The 14,730-nt window shown below is 39.2% G+C and overlaps 1 protein-coding gene across 1 annotated transcript in view; it reads left to right on the top strand.

Moving 5' to 3' along the window:
* KCNH8 (potassium voltage-gated channel subfamily H member 8) overlaps positions 1–14,730 on the top strand; it is a gene marked incomplete at both ends in the record, with an annotated part of 371,332 nt that overhangs the window by 329,638 nt on the left and 26,964 nt on the right. Inside the window, 2 exons of the mRNA XM_080715733.1 lie at positions 8,436–8,474; positions 13,664–14,013. Of these exons, the coding sequence (XP_080571859.1) occupies positions 8,436–8,474; positions 13,664–14,013 (389 nt within the window). The remainder of the gene's footprint in view (positions 1–8,435; positions 8,475–13,663; positions 14,014–14,730) is intronic.

The following is a 14,730-nucleotide window of genomic DNA, read 5'->3' as shown; positions in this document are numbered from 1 at the left end:
TTTTGTCTATGATGGCTACATCAATTAAACATAGTTAAAATTCGTTAATAGAAAAAATTGCCGGTGCCAGTCATGGGTCCAAGCACGTAACCAATGTGACAACATTGGTTGTGCACCATAAATTCTGTGTAAGAATTCCTTGTGGATAATTTAGTTGAAATGAGGGAGGCTTACACTCCGCAGCAGATTCCAAATGCTTCATCTTCTTGGAGAAACCAGGGATGTGAGAGGCAAGAAACTATCCATCAGCCACCTCCAACAGGGAGCCCAGGCTTTATGGCCAGAGCCAAGCTGTGAACCAGAGGGACCCAGAGAGTTTCTGTGAGAGACTCTTAGATACCTCCATTATTCCCAATAGAAATATAAAGGAAGGGGGGTTAATAAGTCTTACCATGGGTTATCAAATGCATATCCTTTATGGATCTTGAAAAACATACACAAAAATAATTTTATTAGAATTTTATTTGGATTATTTTGGGTTGCTGTAGTACATTTCTCTTAATGTGGCATAATGCCAGATGTAGCCAACTAGATCTCCAAGATTTGTTCAGTTTACATCTTGTTTAATTTTCAAAATGACTGTGGTTAAGTGTCATTTTTGAGAGAGGGAAATGAAAACTCACAGAATTTCAATGGTCAGTGTTACAATGGGACTGCAAAACTGTGCTGGTGTGAGATGTAGCTGTGGGTTCTTGTTCTTAGCTATTTTAGAAAAGAATAGCCCTAACTCTTCTGATGTAAGCTTATGCAATTTTATTACTACAAAGGCAGAAAGATATGACAGAAATTAAAGCACTACGTCATAGAGAGAGTGATATAGTGGAGTGACTTGGAAATAAGTCACTGGGGTTTTGAATACCAAACAGTTTTTATAAAGATTTTTATCTCATATCTTTGCTTAAGCAATCATCTTCCTGACCTGACATAGGTATCAATCCCAAAAGACTTGGGGCAAATCTTTTGATGTGATAATTTCTTCCTATAGGGCTGCCCTATCTCTGGTACAGACCCAAGCCTTTTGTTATACCCCAAAATGTATTAATTGATTATTGAAGTCAGGTATCTCTTGAAGGCATTTTCCCACATCCTTGGGAAATTTTAGCTTGTCTGCTAGAAGTTATTTATTATGTAAATCTTGTCTTTAGAATGCAAAGGCCCTGGGCTACCTCTATTTGGGGGACTCTGCAGGGTTCCTTCTTTGCCTGAGTGCCTGTGCAACACCCATGCTTGGACTGCTTTCTATATTTTAAAATTAATGCCAAAACATTTGAAGTTGATACATATTGAAATTTGTACCAAAGACATTTCTCAGTACTGGCACAGCCAGGGGCCCTGAGATGGGACCCTGCAGTGGAGTGTGGAGTGGGGTCTCACTCCAGACTGGGGTACTGGCATGCCCAGCATTCCTGTTTATTGTCTCTGTACTAAGCTGCCATTTGCATGATGCCGGGACAATCCTGAGCCCACATGGTGGCAGAATCACAAAATCAATGAAGCCTAGGTCCCAATCACCTCTTAGAGAATTACTCGACATAAATCAAATAGTAAATGACTATCTCGGTCAACATTCTCACTGCTATTATCCAAAACAACTGACTGCACAACTTAGAGGAAGGAAGGTTTATGTGTTCACAGATTTGGGGTTCAGTCCATGTGAGGCCAGGTCTGCGGAGCTCAGAACATGTCAATAGAAAGCAGAGAAAGGAAGAGCAAGAGCTCTGCTCATATCATGGAGACTGGAAGCCAAGAGAGCCCCAAGCAAGGGAATTCAAAGACAAAGCACAGTCCCTAAGGCCACACCCCTAGGGCCACCTTCTTCAGCCACACCCCGTTTGCATAGATTTTAGATAAATCCATTTAAATAGATTTACCCACTGATGAGATTACAGCCCTATGACTTGATTATATCATCTCTGAACATTAATACATGAGCTCTTCAGGAGACATTCTATATCTAACCATAACAATGACTAAGAAATAAAGGGGTTTCTTTGCATTAAGTCACTGAGCTGTAAAGCATTTTTACCTTATCATTACCTATTCTGTCTTAACTAACATGCTACTCAAGGTTGCACAGCTAATACTTGACAGGACTAGGAAAATCCCAACTTTTAACCACTGTGCCATCCTACCTCCAACATGGGTTTCATCTCCCAGGACAGATGTTTCACCATAACATTTAGCAGTGGATAGTGTCCATGGTGTTTTGTACACTCTGCACTTAGCAGCTGATTCTCTAACCGTTAGTAAGCCTTGCACTGTGAACTCAAATAGCTGACTTGTACTTTCTGCTTCCGAAGTGATAGTATTTACCTAGAGGAAGAGAATTCTCCTTTAAGTCTTAATAGTATATCTTGATCCCAAGGCTCAGGATGACATGGGGGGATATCAGAATCATCATTTCTTTCATTAGAATCTCATTTCTGTTTCTAAGTTAGACAACAACCTAAGAAACTCTGATACTCTTGTAGGTTTCAGATCAACCTCAAAAGACTCTTCTTCAGATTAAATGGTGGTGAAATACTGGACTTGTTAAGTTGAAAATGAATACTTCGCTATTCAAAGCCTATTCTTTCTCTAGAAGTTTCCTTTACCCTTCCTATCTGCCACCTACCACTAGTGTCATTTATTACTTAACAGCATCTCCACTTCTTTAAAAGGAAAAAATGGATCAGAGATAAAAATAAGATCTCTTTGCTACTTATCTCTCATAATATTAAATGATATTTATGATTTTGCAAGAATTGACATTTTAACTATGTGAGTAAGGGAGTTACTTGTGAATATACTGCATTAGTATTTTCTTTGTCAAAAAAATAAAAACTAAAAACACAACGACCAGTACTAGTTATGTTGCTATCTAGTGAATAAGATAAAATATGGAACCATCTCTTTTTCTGAATGAGGACACATGTTTCTTCAATCTGCTTTGTAATTTAATCAGTGTGTCATTATTAATGAAGCAAAAAATATAGTGAATCAGTCAGAAAGAAGAGCCTTGTAATACACATCTCATTTCCCAATTGATCATTGAGCTGTAGATAACATACATTCCTGCCAGAATATTTTAGGCCTTTATGAGATTTCATAGTTGAGAGAACCCAAGAAGACTCATACAAGAGTTTATAAATTTTGACCTATGCACCAAGTAAAAAATGAAAGTGCACACTTTTCTTGGACCACTGGCTCACCAAGTTAGAACTCAGGTATGTGCTGTGCTGTGGATTCCCTTCAGATTTGCTTCCTTTCTGCCTCATAATAATCAAATTCTTGGTAGTTCAGCTTATTCAAAGAAACTTGAGAGTAAGGACAGGTTATTGATACTGTGTTATCACTTCCAAAAAAATCACTTGAGTTCTTCTTCTTTTTTTAAAAGGTGAAACATTAACCTATGAAAGGCTGAGCCTGCAACCTTGTTGCTGTAGTTATCATCTGCCAGAATTCAGAAGCATTTGGAGAGTGAGGTTTTAAACTAGATGAAATCAAAGAGCTCCCTTCCCAACTATAAGAATCGGTAGGATTCTAATAGAATAAAAACTGACTATTTGAAGAACTTGAGAACTTTAGGGAAAAATGAATTAAGTAGCTAAGGTCAGGTATTGATCCTACAAAAACTCTTATAGAAATGTCTTCATTCGGTAAAAGGAGAACAACATCACAGAATATTATGGGACTTTCACATTGAAAATGACTATCCACGTCCCTATGTGTCTTTGATTTTGATTTGCAATTGAAGCTCAATTGTTTGTGAAACTCTTCCCTGATGGAAAAAAAAAAGAGGTTATGAATTTGTTTTACTTTTTCTTGCAAATAATATGGATATGAGAAAATATTTTTTCTTCTGATTTTTCACGGCAATTTAAGAGTCCTCCTTCTCAATTCCCACTGGACTTACAGAGTAATAGAGCAATTTAGGTGATTAGAATTAAGGAAGGGACTATGTGGAAACTTCTTAAAACCAACTCACCAGGGCAGATAATATATTTATTCCCTAGTATACAAGATTATAAAGCCTTAACTCTGTTCATGGTAACCAACACCAAGGTATATCCTCCATGGACACACCTAATTTTTTCCATCCTAAGATTGGAAGGAATTCTAGAATTGAATCAATTCTAATGTTCCAGTGGACTAATCTTCAGCTTTTTTTTTATATCTTTCAAAACCCTTTTGTAATGTCTTTTTTTTCTTATGTCTAATTTATTCTTTTTTTTATTTTCCCAACTTCAATAATTCTAGGTTTTTATTATTTATTTATTTATTTATTTATTTATTTATTTATTTATTGCAGTACTAGGGATAGAACTCAGGGGCATTCTACCTCTGACCTACACTCCCAGCCCTATATTTTATTTTTTATTTTGAAATGGAGTCTCACTAAATTGTGGAGGGCCTCACAAAGTAGCTGAGGCTGGCCGTGAACCTGCGATCCTCCTATCTCAGCCTCCCAAGTACTGAGATTATAAGCGTTCACCACCACACCCAGCTAACTCTAGGTTTTTAAAAGAAATTATTCCCATTAGAAATGACAAGTTCTTATTATCTAAAATGCATAAAAATTTCATGTAGAAGAGATTTTAAATGAAGAACACTGTCCAAAACTTTCAAAAGCTTTCAGTCCTCTGGAACAACTTCTATAACTTGTGTTCAATAAATATTTTACATCAAAACATCGGACATCCCCGCGTATTTTCCTTCTGGGGAGATAATATCTATAAGGCATCAGAGTCCCAGAAATATCTGTGATATTAAAAGATAAGTGTTGCTTGAGCAACCTAATTTTGGGGACTTAGGGATCTGCTTTATGGCCATCATCAAACACTGTGACAGATGAAATTCCACAGTACAAGAGGCCATTTAGTCTTTCAGCCCAAGTAGCAGCATTCTCTCCTGGTAGACATACCTGCGAAAAGTCGTGGGTCCATAGTAGGAAGCTTGGGAGTCAGGACACAAGTCTTCTAGAAGTTCTGCTAACTTAAAAGATGGAGTAAATCATCTCCTCTCTCTAGACTGCAGTTTTCACATATCAAACGTTAAGGAGTTAGACAAAATCTGTGGTTCCAAACCTGACCTGGACACCTTTGTAAGACTGGATCACTGGGCCCCACTCACCACAAATGGAAAGAAAGTCACTCAATAGGTTAAGCACAGGGGAATCTGGGTGTTGGAGGCTCGGTTGCTGTTGTTGTTGCTATTGTTTGTTTTTGCAGTAGTGAGGATCAAACGCAGGGCTTCCCACATCCTAGGCAAGTGCTCTACCACTGAGCTACACCCCCAGCCCAAGCTCTGGCTTTTTAAAGAAAACTTCTTAAGATGTTCTAGTATCTGCTATGTGTGAAAACCATAAAGGCAGACACACTGGGGTCACATCTAGCTTTAAAATCCTGGGTTTCCACTACACTATTATCCCCTGCGCATTTTGCAAAACCTGGATCAGCATAAAGTGTTAGTTATCAGAATGAGTATATCATGGTACTCTTTTTAAACATAACTGATTAATACTACATGTAAATAAAATAACTTATTCAGAGAATCTGTCACAGGCTGGGAATTTGCTAATCATATACAATAAATGCATTATATGTTTGTGAAAGACGAAATATATTTGATTCTGCTTGACTCTTTTTGTGTATGTGGTACTAGGGATTGAACCCAGAGGCATCCTACCTCTAAGCTAGATCCCCAGACCTATTTTATTTTTTTGGCTTGAAACAAGGTCTCATTAAGTTGCTAAAGGCCTCATTAAATTTCTAAAGCTGGCCTCGAACCTGCAATCCTTCTGTCTCAGCCTTCCAAGAACTGGGATTACAGGCATGGGACATCATGCTTGGCTCTGCTTGATTCTTGGGACCATCAGTGAGTTTGATAAAAGCTGAAATAGAGTTACATTGGGTAAGCAAAGACAACAAAAACAAGAGGAATGAAAATATATTGCATGCCAGTCATTTTAAAATATATGATTCCATTCATTTTCCTGCTCCTAATACATTACTACGCTGCAGCCTTGACAAGTCACTTAACTCCACCCAGGCCTTTTGTTTTCTCTTCAGCAAAACAGAGATTAAAAATCCCAACCTTGGAGGGTCGTGGTGGCACATGCCTGTAACCTGTACTTGGGAGGCAGAAACAGGAGGATCGAACATTGGAGGCAAACCTCAGCAACTCAGTGAGGCCCTCAATAATCTGGCAACACTGTTTTAAAATAAAAAATTAAAAAGGCCCAGGGTGTAGCTTGGAGATATTAAGCCCCTAGGTTAATTCCCAGTACCAAAAACAAAAAAATAAAAAAAACACCCAGCCTTATAGGATTGCAATGAAAATTGGTAGATATAATGCCTGGGAAATATTTATAAGGGTGATTATCACATCACAAATACTTAACTAACTGATAGAAAATAGGGTGATAATAACCACAATGTTGTTATGAGGTTTTGCTTCCCAGTTCACCCTGTGGCCCGCAGCATCAGTACCACCAGGGAGCTCGCTAGAAATTCCCAATCTCAGTCCCCACCCCAGGCCTGTGTCAAAAGCTGTGGGCTGCAAGATCCTTAAGTGCTTCATGTGTGCATATATATTTGAGAAACACTTAAGTACAAAAGCAACCTGGGGCTTAGCAACTGGACCAGGCACGTGTTAGAAGTAGATCTGAGAGCTGAGGGCACATCCACACCAGAAGATGCTCAGGCATCTCTCTCGAATCCTCTACGGGCTTCTCTGACAGCCAGGCTTCCCGAATCCCATTGAGATGTTCGTCCTTTCCTCTAAACTATAACTGAAAGGCGTTTTTGAAGCACATTTTAGTGTCTACCACAGTAGCAAGAGCAACATAATTTTGTTTTATTTTTCACATTTTTAATTATTCAGCTGTTTTATTTGTCGCCGTTTAGAGAATTATTACAAAACGTATGTCTAGAATGCTTCTGATTAATGCGTATTTAGGCAATGAGGCAGATGTGGAAGGGGTTGACTGCTTTGGTAAAATTAAACATTGATGAAACATATATTTGCACAGCAAAATGATGGCGGCGTTTGTATAAATAATAACAGATCTATTTTCCTAATCATCTAGGGGGGAAAAAATGAGGAGACAGTAACAGAATTACCAAATATGTCTGGCTTTCTAGGCCGATCATTTTCAAGTGTATGTGTGTGTGTTTTTTTTTTAACAAGTGAATACAATTATGTTAATTTATAGCATCTATTACTGCATTAAAGTGAAAGAAGTCTGATGGGGCAGAAAACAATGTGGATGATAACAGAAGCGTGTCTCCAGGACATAGCATGATTTCCAGAGCTTCTTTGTCCATCACGGAAGGTGCATGTCTTCAAAATCGTTGTCCGCAGTTTGATTTTGTATGAGATGTGTCTTTGAAATTCAGGCGTCTGTTTTTGAAGATAATTCACTTCTCACAGCTAAGCAGCTCTGAAAAAGGGGGCTGTTTTACAATGTATGGTAATGTCACCATTGGATTGGCAACATTTAATTTTGGCAAGCAGTAGAATCTTAGATTCAATTAAGTAGGGGATTGAGATGGCTTGTAACTTAATCCTAGTCCACAAGGAATATCATAGCGACAAAATAAACAGAGCAGGAAGGAGGTGTTATTCTGCCCCACGGGTTTTCAAGCAAGAAGGGGGAGGTGGATTAAAAAGTAATGAGATTAAATATGGAGAGATTCTGTGGATATCAATCTTTACAAAGGCAATGAGGGAAGTCAGGGGAAATGAGAGAATTTAGTATCAGGATCAGAAAGAGGAGAAATAAAGAGGAGAAAATGAAGCATCAGAAGGAAGGTATAGCCAGGCATGGTGATCCATGTCTGTAATCCCAGCACTTAAGAGGCTGAGGCAGGTAGATCCCAGGTAAAAGACCAGCCTTAGCGATTTAACAAGACTCTCAGTAACTTAGCAAGACCTTACTTCAAAACAACAAAATTAAAAAAGGACTGGGGTATAGCTCGGAGAAAGAATGCCTCTGGGTTCAATCCAGAGGAAGGAAGGAAGGAAGGAAGGAAGGAAGGAAGGGAGGAAGGAAGGAAGGAAGGAAGGAAAGAAGGAAGGAAGGAAGGAAGGAAAAGAAAGAAAAAGAAAGAAATAAAAAAGAAACAAAAAAAGAAAAGAAAAAAGAAAAGAAAAGATTAGCCAACTAACAATTGTGATGATTGTGCCTGTGTGGTCCTGCAGCCCGCTGCTGGTCTTCACCTGGCTGTTCTTTGTCCCATTAGACACACCAGTCAGTAAGGGGTCCTAAAGTGGGATGGAGAGAAGTTTTCAGCACCTTTCAGAAGGTGTTTTCTCTTTACCCTACATAGACAGGTGCATGGCTCTTACAAACATGCGCAGCTTGAAAACCTCTTTCTTTCCACTACCTCCTCCACTTCATTCTGTTCAGGAGAGGCTAAAATGATTGTTACAATTTCTGTTTGTTCTTCCAGGTGATATCAAGATTATCGAACAAATCTACAGTCTCACAGGTATGGCTGTCACTAAACAGAAAAATATTTATCTAAAAATCAGGAGAATTTCTAATCTTTCTCTTTTCGATTGGGTTTTATATATTTATTTTTGTATGGAAATGTTTCATAGTTATTGTTAGAAAATAGTCTCTTAACCAAACCTGACAAGAGTAGCAAAGTACTGAGATGTTGACTTTGTAAGACCCTTCTTTCAAAAATCGGTAGTCAAATGTTTCTTGTAAGCCATCCACCTTCTTGTGAATATCCCAAATATTTAAAAAATGGTTCAGAGATATTCTGGAAGACGTCTTTTGATGCATTTCAACTCTGAAGTGTATTATATATACTTGAACTCTTAAGACGGTCTCTACTTCTGTTGTTGTTGTTGATGTTGTTGTTGTTGTTGTTGTACTGGGGATTGAACCCAGGGGCATTCTACCTCCAAGTACACCTCCACCCCTTTTTTATAATTTTGAAACAGGGTCTCACTAGGTTGCTGGAAGTCTTGCTAAGTTGGTGACACGTTCTCAAACCTGTGATCTTCCTGTCTCAGTTCCCCAAATACCAACTTTTGAATATGTCACTTTTGTAGTAAACTTTCAAAGCAGTAATTTGTTAGATATATTAGCTAAACTTTTATGAACAATAATCCTATGACAGGAGGCCTATGAATAGCCCTGTTTTTGCTCTGCATCCTTGTTGAAGCTGAACCCAATAATTTTCACACACGCGTGCGCACACACACACGTACACACCATGAAAATAGATCAAATTACACATTATAAAACCATTGAAATTTACTGAAGGGGAACAGCATTTACTTTTATGATTACTTCGAGGAATTTCTTAAAAGCTCTTACAGCATCTCAGTGCTTCTGACCACGTTTCTCTTTGGAACTAGTTGTCTTTTTTCTTGAATTTCTACAAAACCTCTCCTCATCAAAAAGCAAAAGTCTATATGCCTCAGCACTTCTCATTCGGCAGCTTTCCTCCTACAGACCCAACTTTTCCCAGACCTTTTATATTCCCTTGCACATGAAGAAAAAAAATCAACTTTTTTATTGTTATTTTTTTCCATTTGAATTTCTCACCCTTTCAAAGAACTATGAAGATGAAGATCCTCCCCAATAATGCAACATTCTTAACTTAAAAAAAAAAACCATTTCCTTGTATAATTTTGGCTGAAATTAACTTGAAGTGTTAAAACCACCAGTATAATAAGGCTGTTGAAACTATCATTGTTTTCTCTTTCTCTTGGACAAGGTCAGAAAAGGACCATAACTCCAGTGTATCAATAGGTCAATAGGGTCCCCATTTTCCTTTCTGTCTCATTATTCTGATTCTATGGCTTCCTTCTTCAGAATCCACTCATTCTTTAAAGTGGATGCTCAAATTCTATCTATTTCATCCATATTTCAGGCTAGAAATAAAAAAAATATGAAAGAGAGGTATAGAAGCTCTCTTGTTTCCAGTAGCCTTTCTGAAAGTTCCTCCAGACCAGTCCACTTATATATCCTGATTTCAAAACTTAGTCCCATGGTCAAGCCAAGTGGCAAGGGAAGCTGGGAAAGGTTATATTTGAGCAGAGCGCATTGCTAATCATTCTGTTCACTAAGAAAGAAGAGGAAATTGCTTCAGAAGTGGTGACCGGCCGGGCGTGGTGGCCCATTGGTGGCCCATGTCTATAATCCCAGTACTTGGAAAGCTGAGAGAGGAGGATTATGGGATCAAGGAGAGCTTCAGCATCACAGAGAGGCTCTCAGCAACCTGCCAAGACCCTGTTTCAAAATAAAAAGTAAAAAGGGCTGTAGCTGCCGGGCGTGGTGGCGCACACTTGTAATCCCTGCGCTTGGGAGGCGGAGACAGGAGGATCGGCTGGTTCGGAGCCAGCCTTGCTGGCTTAAGAGACCCTGTTTCCAAATATAAAAATATAAATTAGGTCTGGGAGTGTAGCCCAGAGATAGAAAGGCTTCCAGGAACCCCAGTAACACCAAAAAAAAAAAAAAAATGGCTGTAGCTCAGAGGTAGAATGCTCCTGGGCTCCATCCCCACTCCGAAAGAAAGAAAGAAAGAAAGAAAGAAAGAAAGAAAGAAAGAAAGAAAGAAAGAAAGAAAGAAAGAAAGAAAGAAAGAGGAAGGATGGAAGGAAGGAAGGAAGGAAGGAAGATAGATTAGCACTTGGCCTGATATAAAAAAGATGTTATTTGTCTTTTTTATGATCATTATCATTACAAAGACAAGTATTTATTTAACTTCTTTACACATTTAATAAAGTACTTAATTTCTAGTATCTGATTTTTCCTTGTGCCATTCCTAATTTATAGGTGAGAAAACCCAAGATTTTTAATAATTATATTACTTGCCCAAGGGTATAGCTAGTGGGTTGCTTACAGTTAGGAGGGACTGCTAGGACTGTGTTACCTGCAAGCCCATGCATTTAACCACAAGATTTTTTGGCTTTGTTTCCCTTCTAGTAAAGATAGGTGGAACTAGTTATTTGTGAGTTAAAAGTAGCTATGTCGGCCAGGCATGGTGGCACACGCTTGTAATCCCAGCATTTGGGAGGCGAAGACTGGAGCCTCATGGTTCGATGACAGCCTCTGCTACTTAGCGACGCCCTTTGCAACTCAGTGAGACCCTATTTCAAAATATATAAAGACTAAAACAATAGGACTGGGTGTGTAGCTTGGAGGTAGAATGCCCCTGGGTTCCATCCTCAGGACCAGAAAAAAAAAAAATTTTTTAAGTGGCTCTGTCATCAAAGTGTCATGAGCCTGATTTGAGATTCTTTTAGCTGTGAGTATAAAAATCTCATTGCCCTCATGAAAGCATTTGCCAGGAAATGAATGAAGGATTGAGTCAAATGAGCAAGAAGAGATTTGCGGTTGGATTTTAGTGTGCATCCCAGGTGAATACTGCTGCACAGGGAAGCAGGTATTCCATGCAGGTGGCCCTAAGACAGTAACTGGTACTCCACTGAGACAAATGGGGCTGGAGGTTGGGAAGATGATGCTTACAGATCCTATCTGTAATGATAGTAAGAGAGAAAACTAATTCTTGGTATAAAAAGTGCCTGCTGCCTTATTTGCAAGAGTCAGTTTCTAAGCTACTTACCCAAGACACCAAGTCTCCTTGTCAAAATCCAAGTATGAGATTTAAACAAACTTGTAGAAGCATTTGATAGGTTATTAGTGAGAGAATTCTGTTAGAACCAATGCAGACTTCTTGAAATAATGGAATAATTAAATTTCTTTTTTTTTTTTTTTGCAGTACTGGGGATGGAACCCAGAGGCATTCTACCTTCGAGCTACACCACCCCCAGCCCTATTATTTTATTCTTTACTTTGAAACAGGGTCTCACTGAGGTGCAAAGGGCCTCACTAAGTAGCTGAGGCTGTCCGCTAACCGTGACCTTCTTGTCTCAGCCTCCCATATACTGGGATTACAAGCGTGTACCACCAGGCCTGGCTGAATGATTAAATTTCTAAGGCAAATGTAAATAGAGGTGTAATTAGAGAATATACTCATTGTTTTTATTTCTTTGAGAAGTTTGCCCTGTTATGTTTTGGGTTGAGTAAGCTAATCTTTCTATTCCACGATTCTAGTATACAAATGTTTTCCTGCAGTTCCACGTGGGTCCCATTTTTGTCAAAACACAGAGTTTGAAATGTTGTGGAAGGACACCTAGACAATCCTAATAAAGAACTTATGGCTTCCCCATTAACTAAAATAGTAGTATCTCCCTGAATTAAGGAAGCTAGACACACCATTTCATTCAGAACTTTGGAGCCATTAAAATGAATTCACAAAACTTTCATGCATAAACCCATCATTTTACTTCAGAGAAAGAGCCTAAACCGAATGGGGTATTGCTTGTATGTCATCATAATTTTTTGCTGTATTTGTCATTAAGACTGTTTGGGTATTAAAAAAAAATCCAAACATACCAATCAACCGACTCTGCATCGAAATCATAACCCTGACAGCTCATGAGATTTAAACAATAATCTTCACAATTTTCAGTCTTTAGTCTTATTTTTTATTAGAAATTATTGATAAGCAGATAGATGTAAGCTACTATATCTTCAAATGAAACAGAGGCACAAGAAAATGAATTGCCATTATGGGGTGACTCGATCTCTGGTCAAGTCTCAGGCACAGCAAGAAACACAAACTCTTATAGCACCCCTGCTCAGAGCCACGAGCTTAGCTTTTGCTGCCTTCTCGATCCTACCTCTCCATCATCAGTTCTCTGTGCTTTATCACCTTCTCTCTTTCTTCTTCTTAGCTTACAAGATTGACTTGGCTTATTCAAGAGCTCAGTGGTCCCGGGATGGGTTTTGCAAAGACTGTTTCTCTTTCCTTTTTCGAGTCTCTTTGCAGAGAGCAGACCAGGTGGTTTGCTCCATATCTTGTTAGCAGCTTGTGAGGACAGAGAAGGCAGGAAGCAGAGTATCCTAGGACACTCTTGATCTTTGTCCGTCCATGGGATCCAAGACAGGAAAGATGTCTATTCTCAAGGATGATATGATTTCACACATTGATCCTCACGTGAAGTTTCACTAAGAGCTTGTCATTTTACATAGCAAAACTCAAGACCCTTCATTAAAATTGAAAACATCTTTATTCCCAACAGCATGCCATTGCATACTTCTACAAGTGACTAGCAGATTAAAATCTAAATGCAAGCAGGGCATGGTGATGCTTGCCTGTGATCCCAGTATTTAGGAGGCTGAGATAGGAGGGTCATAGGTCCAAGGCTAGCCTCAGCAACTTAGTGATACCCTGTTTCAAAATAAAATGAATAAAAATTTAAGTGGGCTGGGGTGTATCTCAAAGGTACAATGCCCCTGGGTTCAGTCGCCAGTACAAAAAAGAAAAAAAAACAAAACAAAACAAAACAAAAACTACTTGTGCAAACCTAGTAAAATGTACTTTTCACATAGCTCCCCACCATGGCAGTGTAAAAGACCAAGAGAAGAGTTGGGGACTAAAATTAGCAATGGATAGATGGTAAACCTGGAGATCAGAAATGGGGAGACATTTTAACACCTGAAATAATAAAAGCAAAGTCTGCAGGGACTTTGGTTTTAATGAGTAGGAAGCCTCTAAAGGATTCATCTTTGCTCAACAGAACCTCAAGCGTGAACATACTTCTTAAGAATCATTTTGCAATCTGTACTAATCCTTATTTTCCACTTATGTAGTCAGAGCCCAAAGGAAATGGCAGCATCAACAAGAAACTCCCATCCATCGTGGAGGATGAGGAAGAGGAGGAGGAGGGAGAGGAAGAGGAGACAGCCTCCCTCTCTCCCATCTACACACGAGGATCTTTACGCAGCAGGAAGACGGGAAGCAGTAAAAGCTACCTAGGCCTAAGCTTGAAGCAGCTGGCCTCGGGGACAGTGCCGTTCCACTCACCCATCAGAGCCTCCGGTTCAAATTCCCCTAAAGCCAAGCAGGAGACTGAGCCCTCAAACCACAGTAAAAGGAAAGAGAACTTGAAATTGCAACTGTCCACTTTGAATAGTGCTGGACCTCCAGACCTCAGTCCAAGGTCAGACTTCACACCACATACTTTTCCTGGTGAAAGTGGCCATCTTTAATACAGATTAGCAAATTCTTCAGCCTTTGGGTCTTTCTTCTATATGGGTTTATAGCTTGGATCCTTTTCTGTTTTTCTGAGTTTGCATATTTGATACAATAGTGTGGAATTATTTTAGGATAAACACGTGTGTGTGTGTGTGTGTGTGTGTGTGTGTGTGTATGGTATAAGAAAAAAGTTTGAGTAATAGTCTAAAAGGTATTCAATAAATGTCCAGCACTCCTCCTCTACTCCTTTTAGATCCATTTAGTTCTATCTTTTATGTTAAATGTATACTTCTAACAAGGTGTGGTGCGGCACACCTGTAATCCCGGTACTTGAGATGCAAGCTTGAGGCCAGCCTCAGCAACTTAACAAGGCTCTCCACAATTTAGTGAGACACTATTTCAAAACAAAACCTAAAGCCGAGGGGGCGTGGTGGCGCAGGCTTGTAATCCCCGCGTTTGGGAGGCAGAGACAGGAGGATCGCACAGGTTCGAAGCCAGCCTCAGCTACTTAGTGAGGCTCTCAGCAACTTAGTGAGACCCTGTTTCCAAATAAAATAGAAAATAGGTCTGAGAGTATAGCCCAGAAGTAGAAAGACCCTGGATTCCACCCCCAATACCACCAAAAACAAAACCAAAAAAAAAAAAACATAAAATAGGGCTGGGAGGTATAGCCCAGATGTAG

The sequence above is a fragment of the Muscardinus avellanarius genome, assembly GCF_963383645.1.
Source record: "Muscardinus avellanarius genome assembly, chromosome: 18".
Lineage (NCBI taxonomy): Eukaryota > Metazoa > Chordata > Mammalia > Rodentia > Gliridae > Muscardinus > Muscardinus avellanarius.
This window is presented reverse-complemented; position numbering and strand designations above follow the sequence as displayed.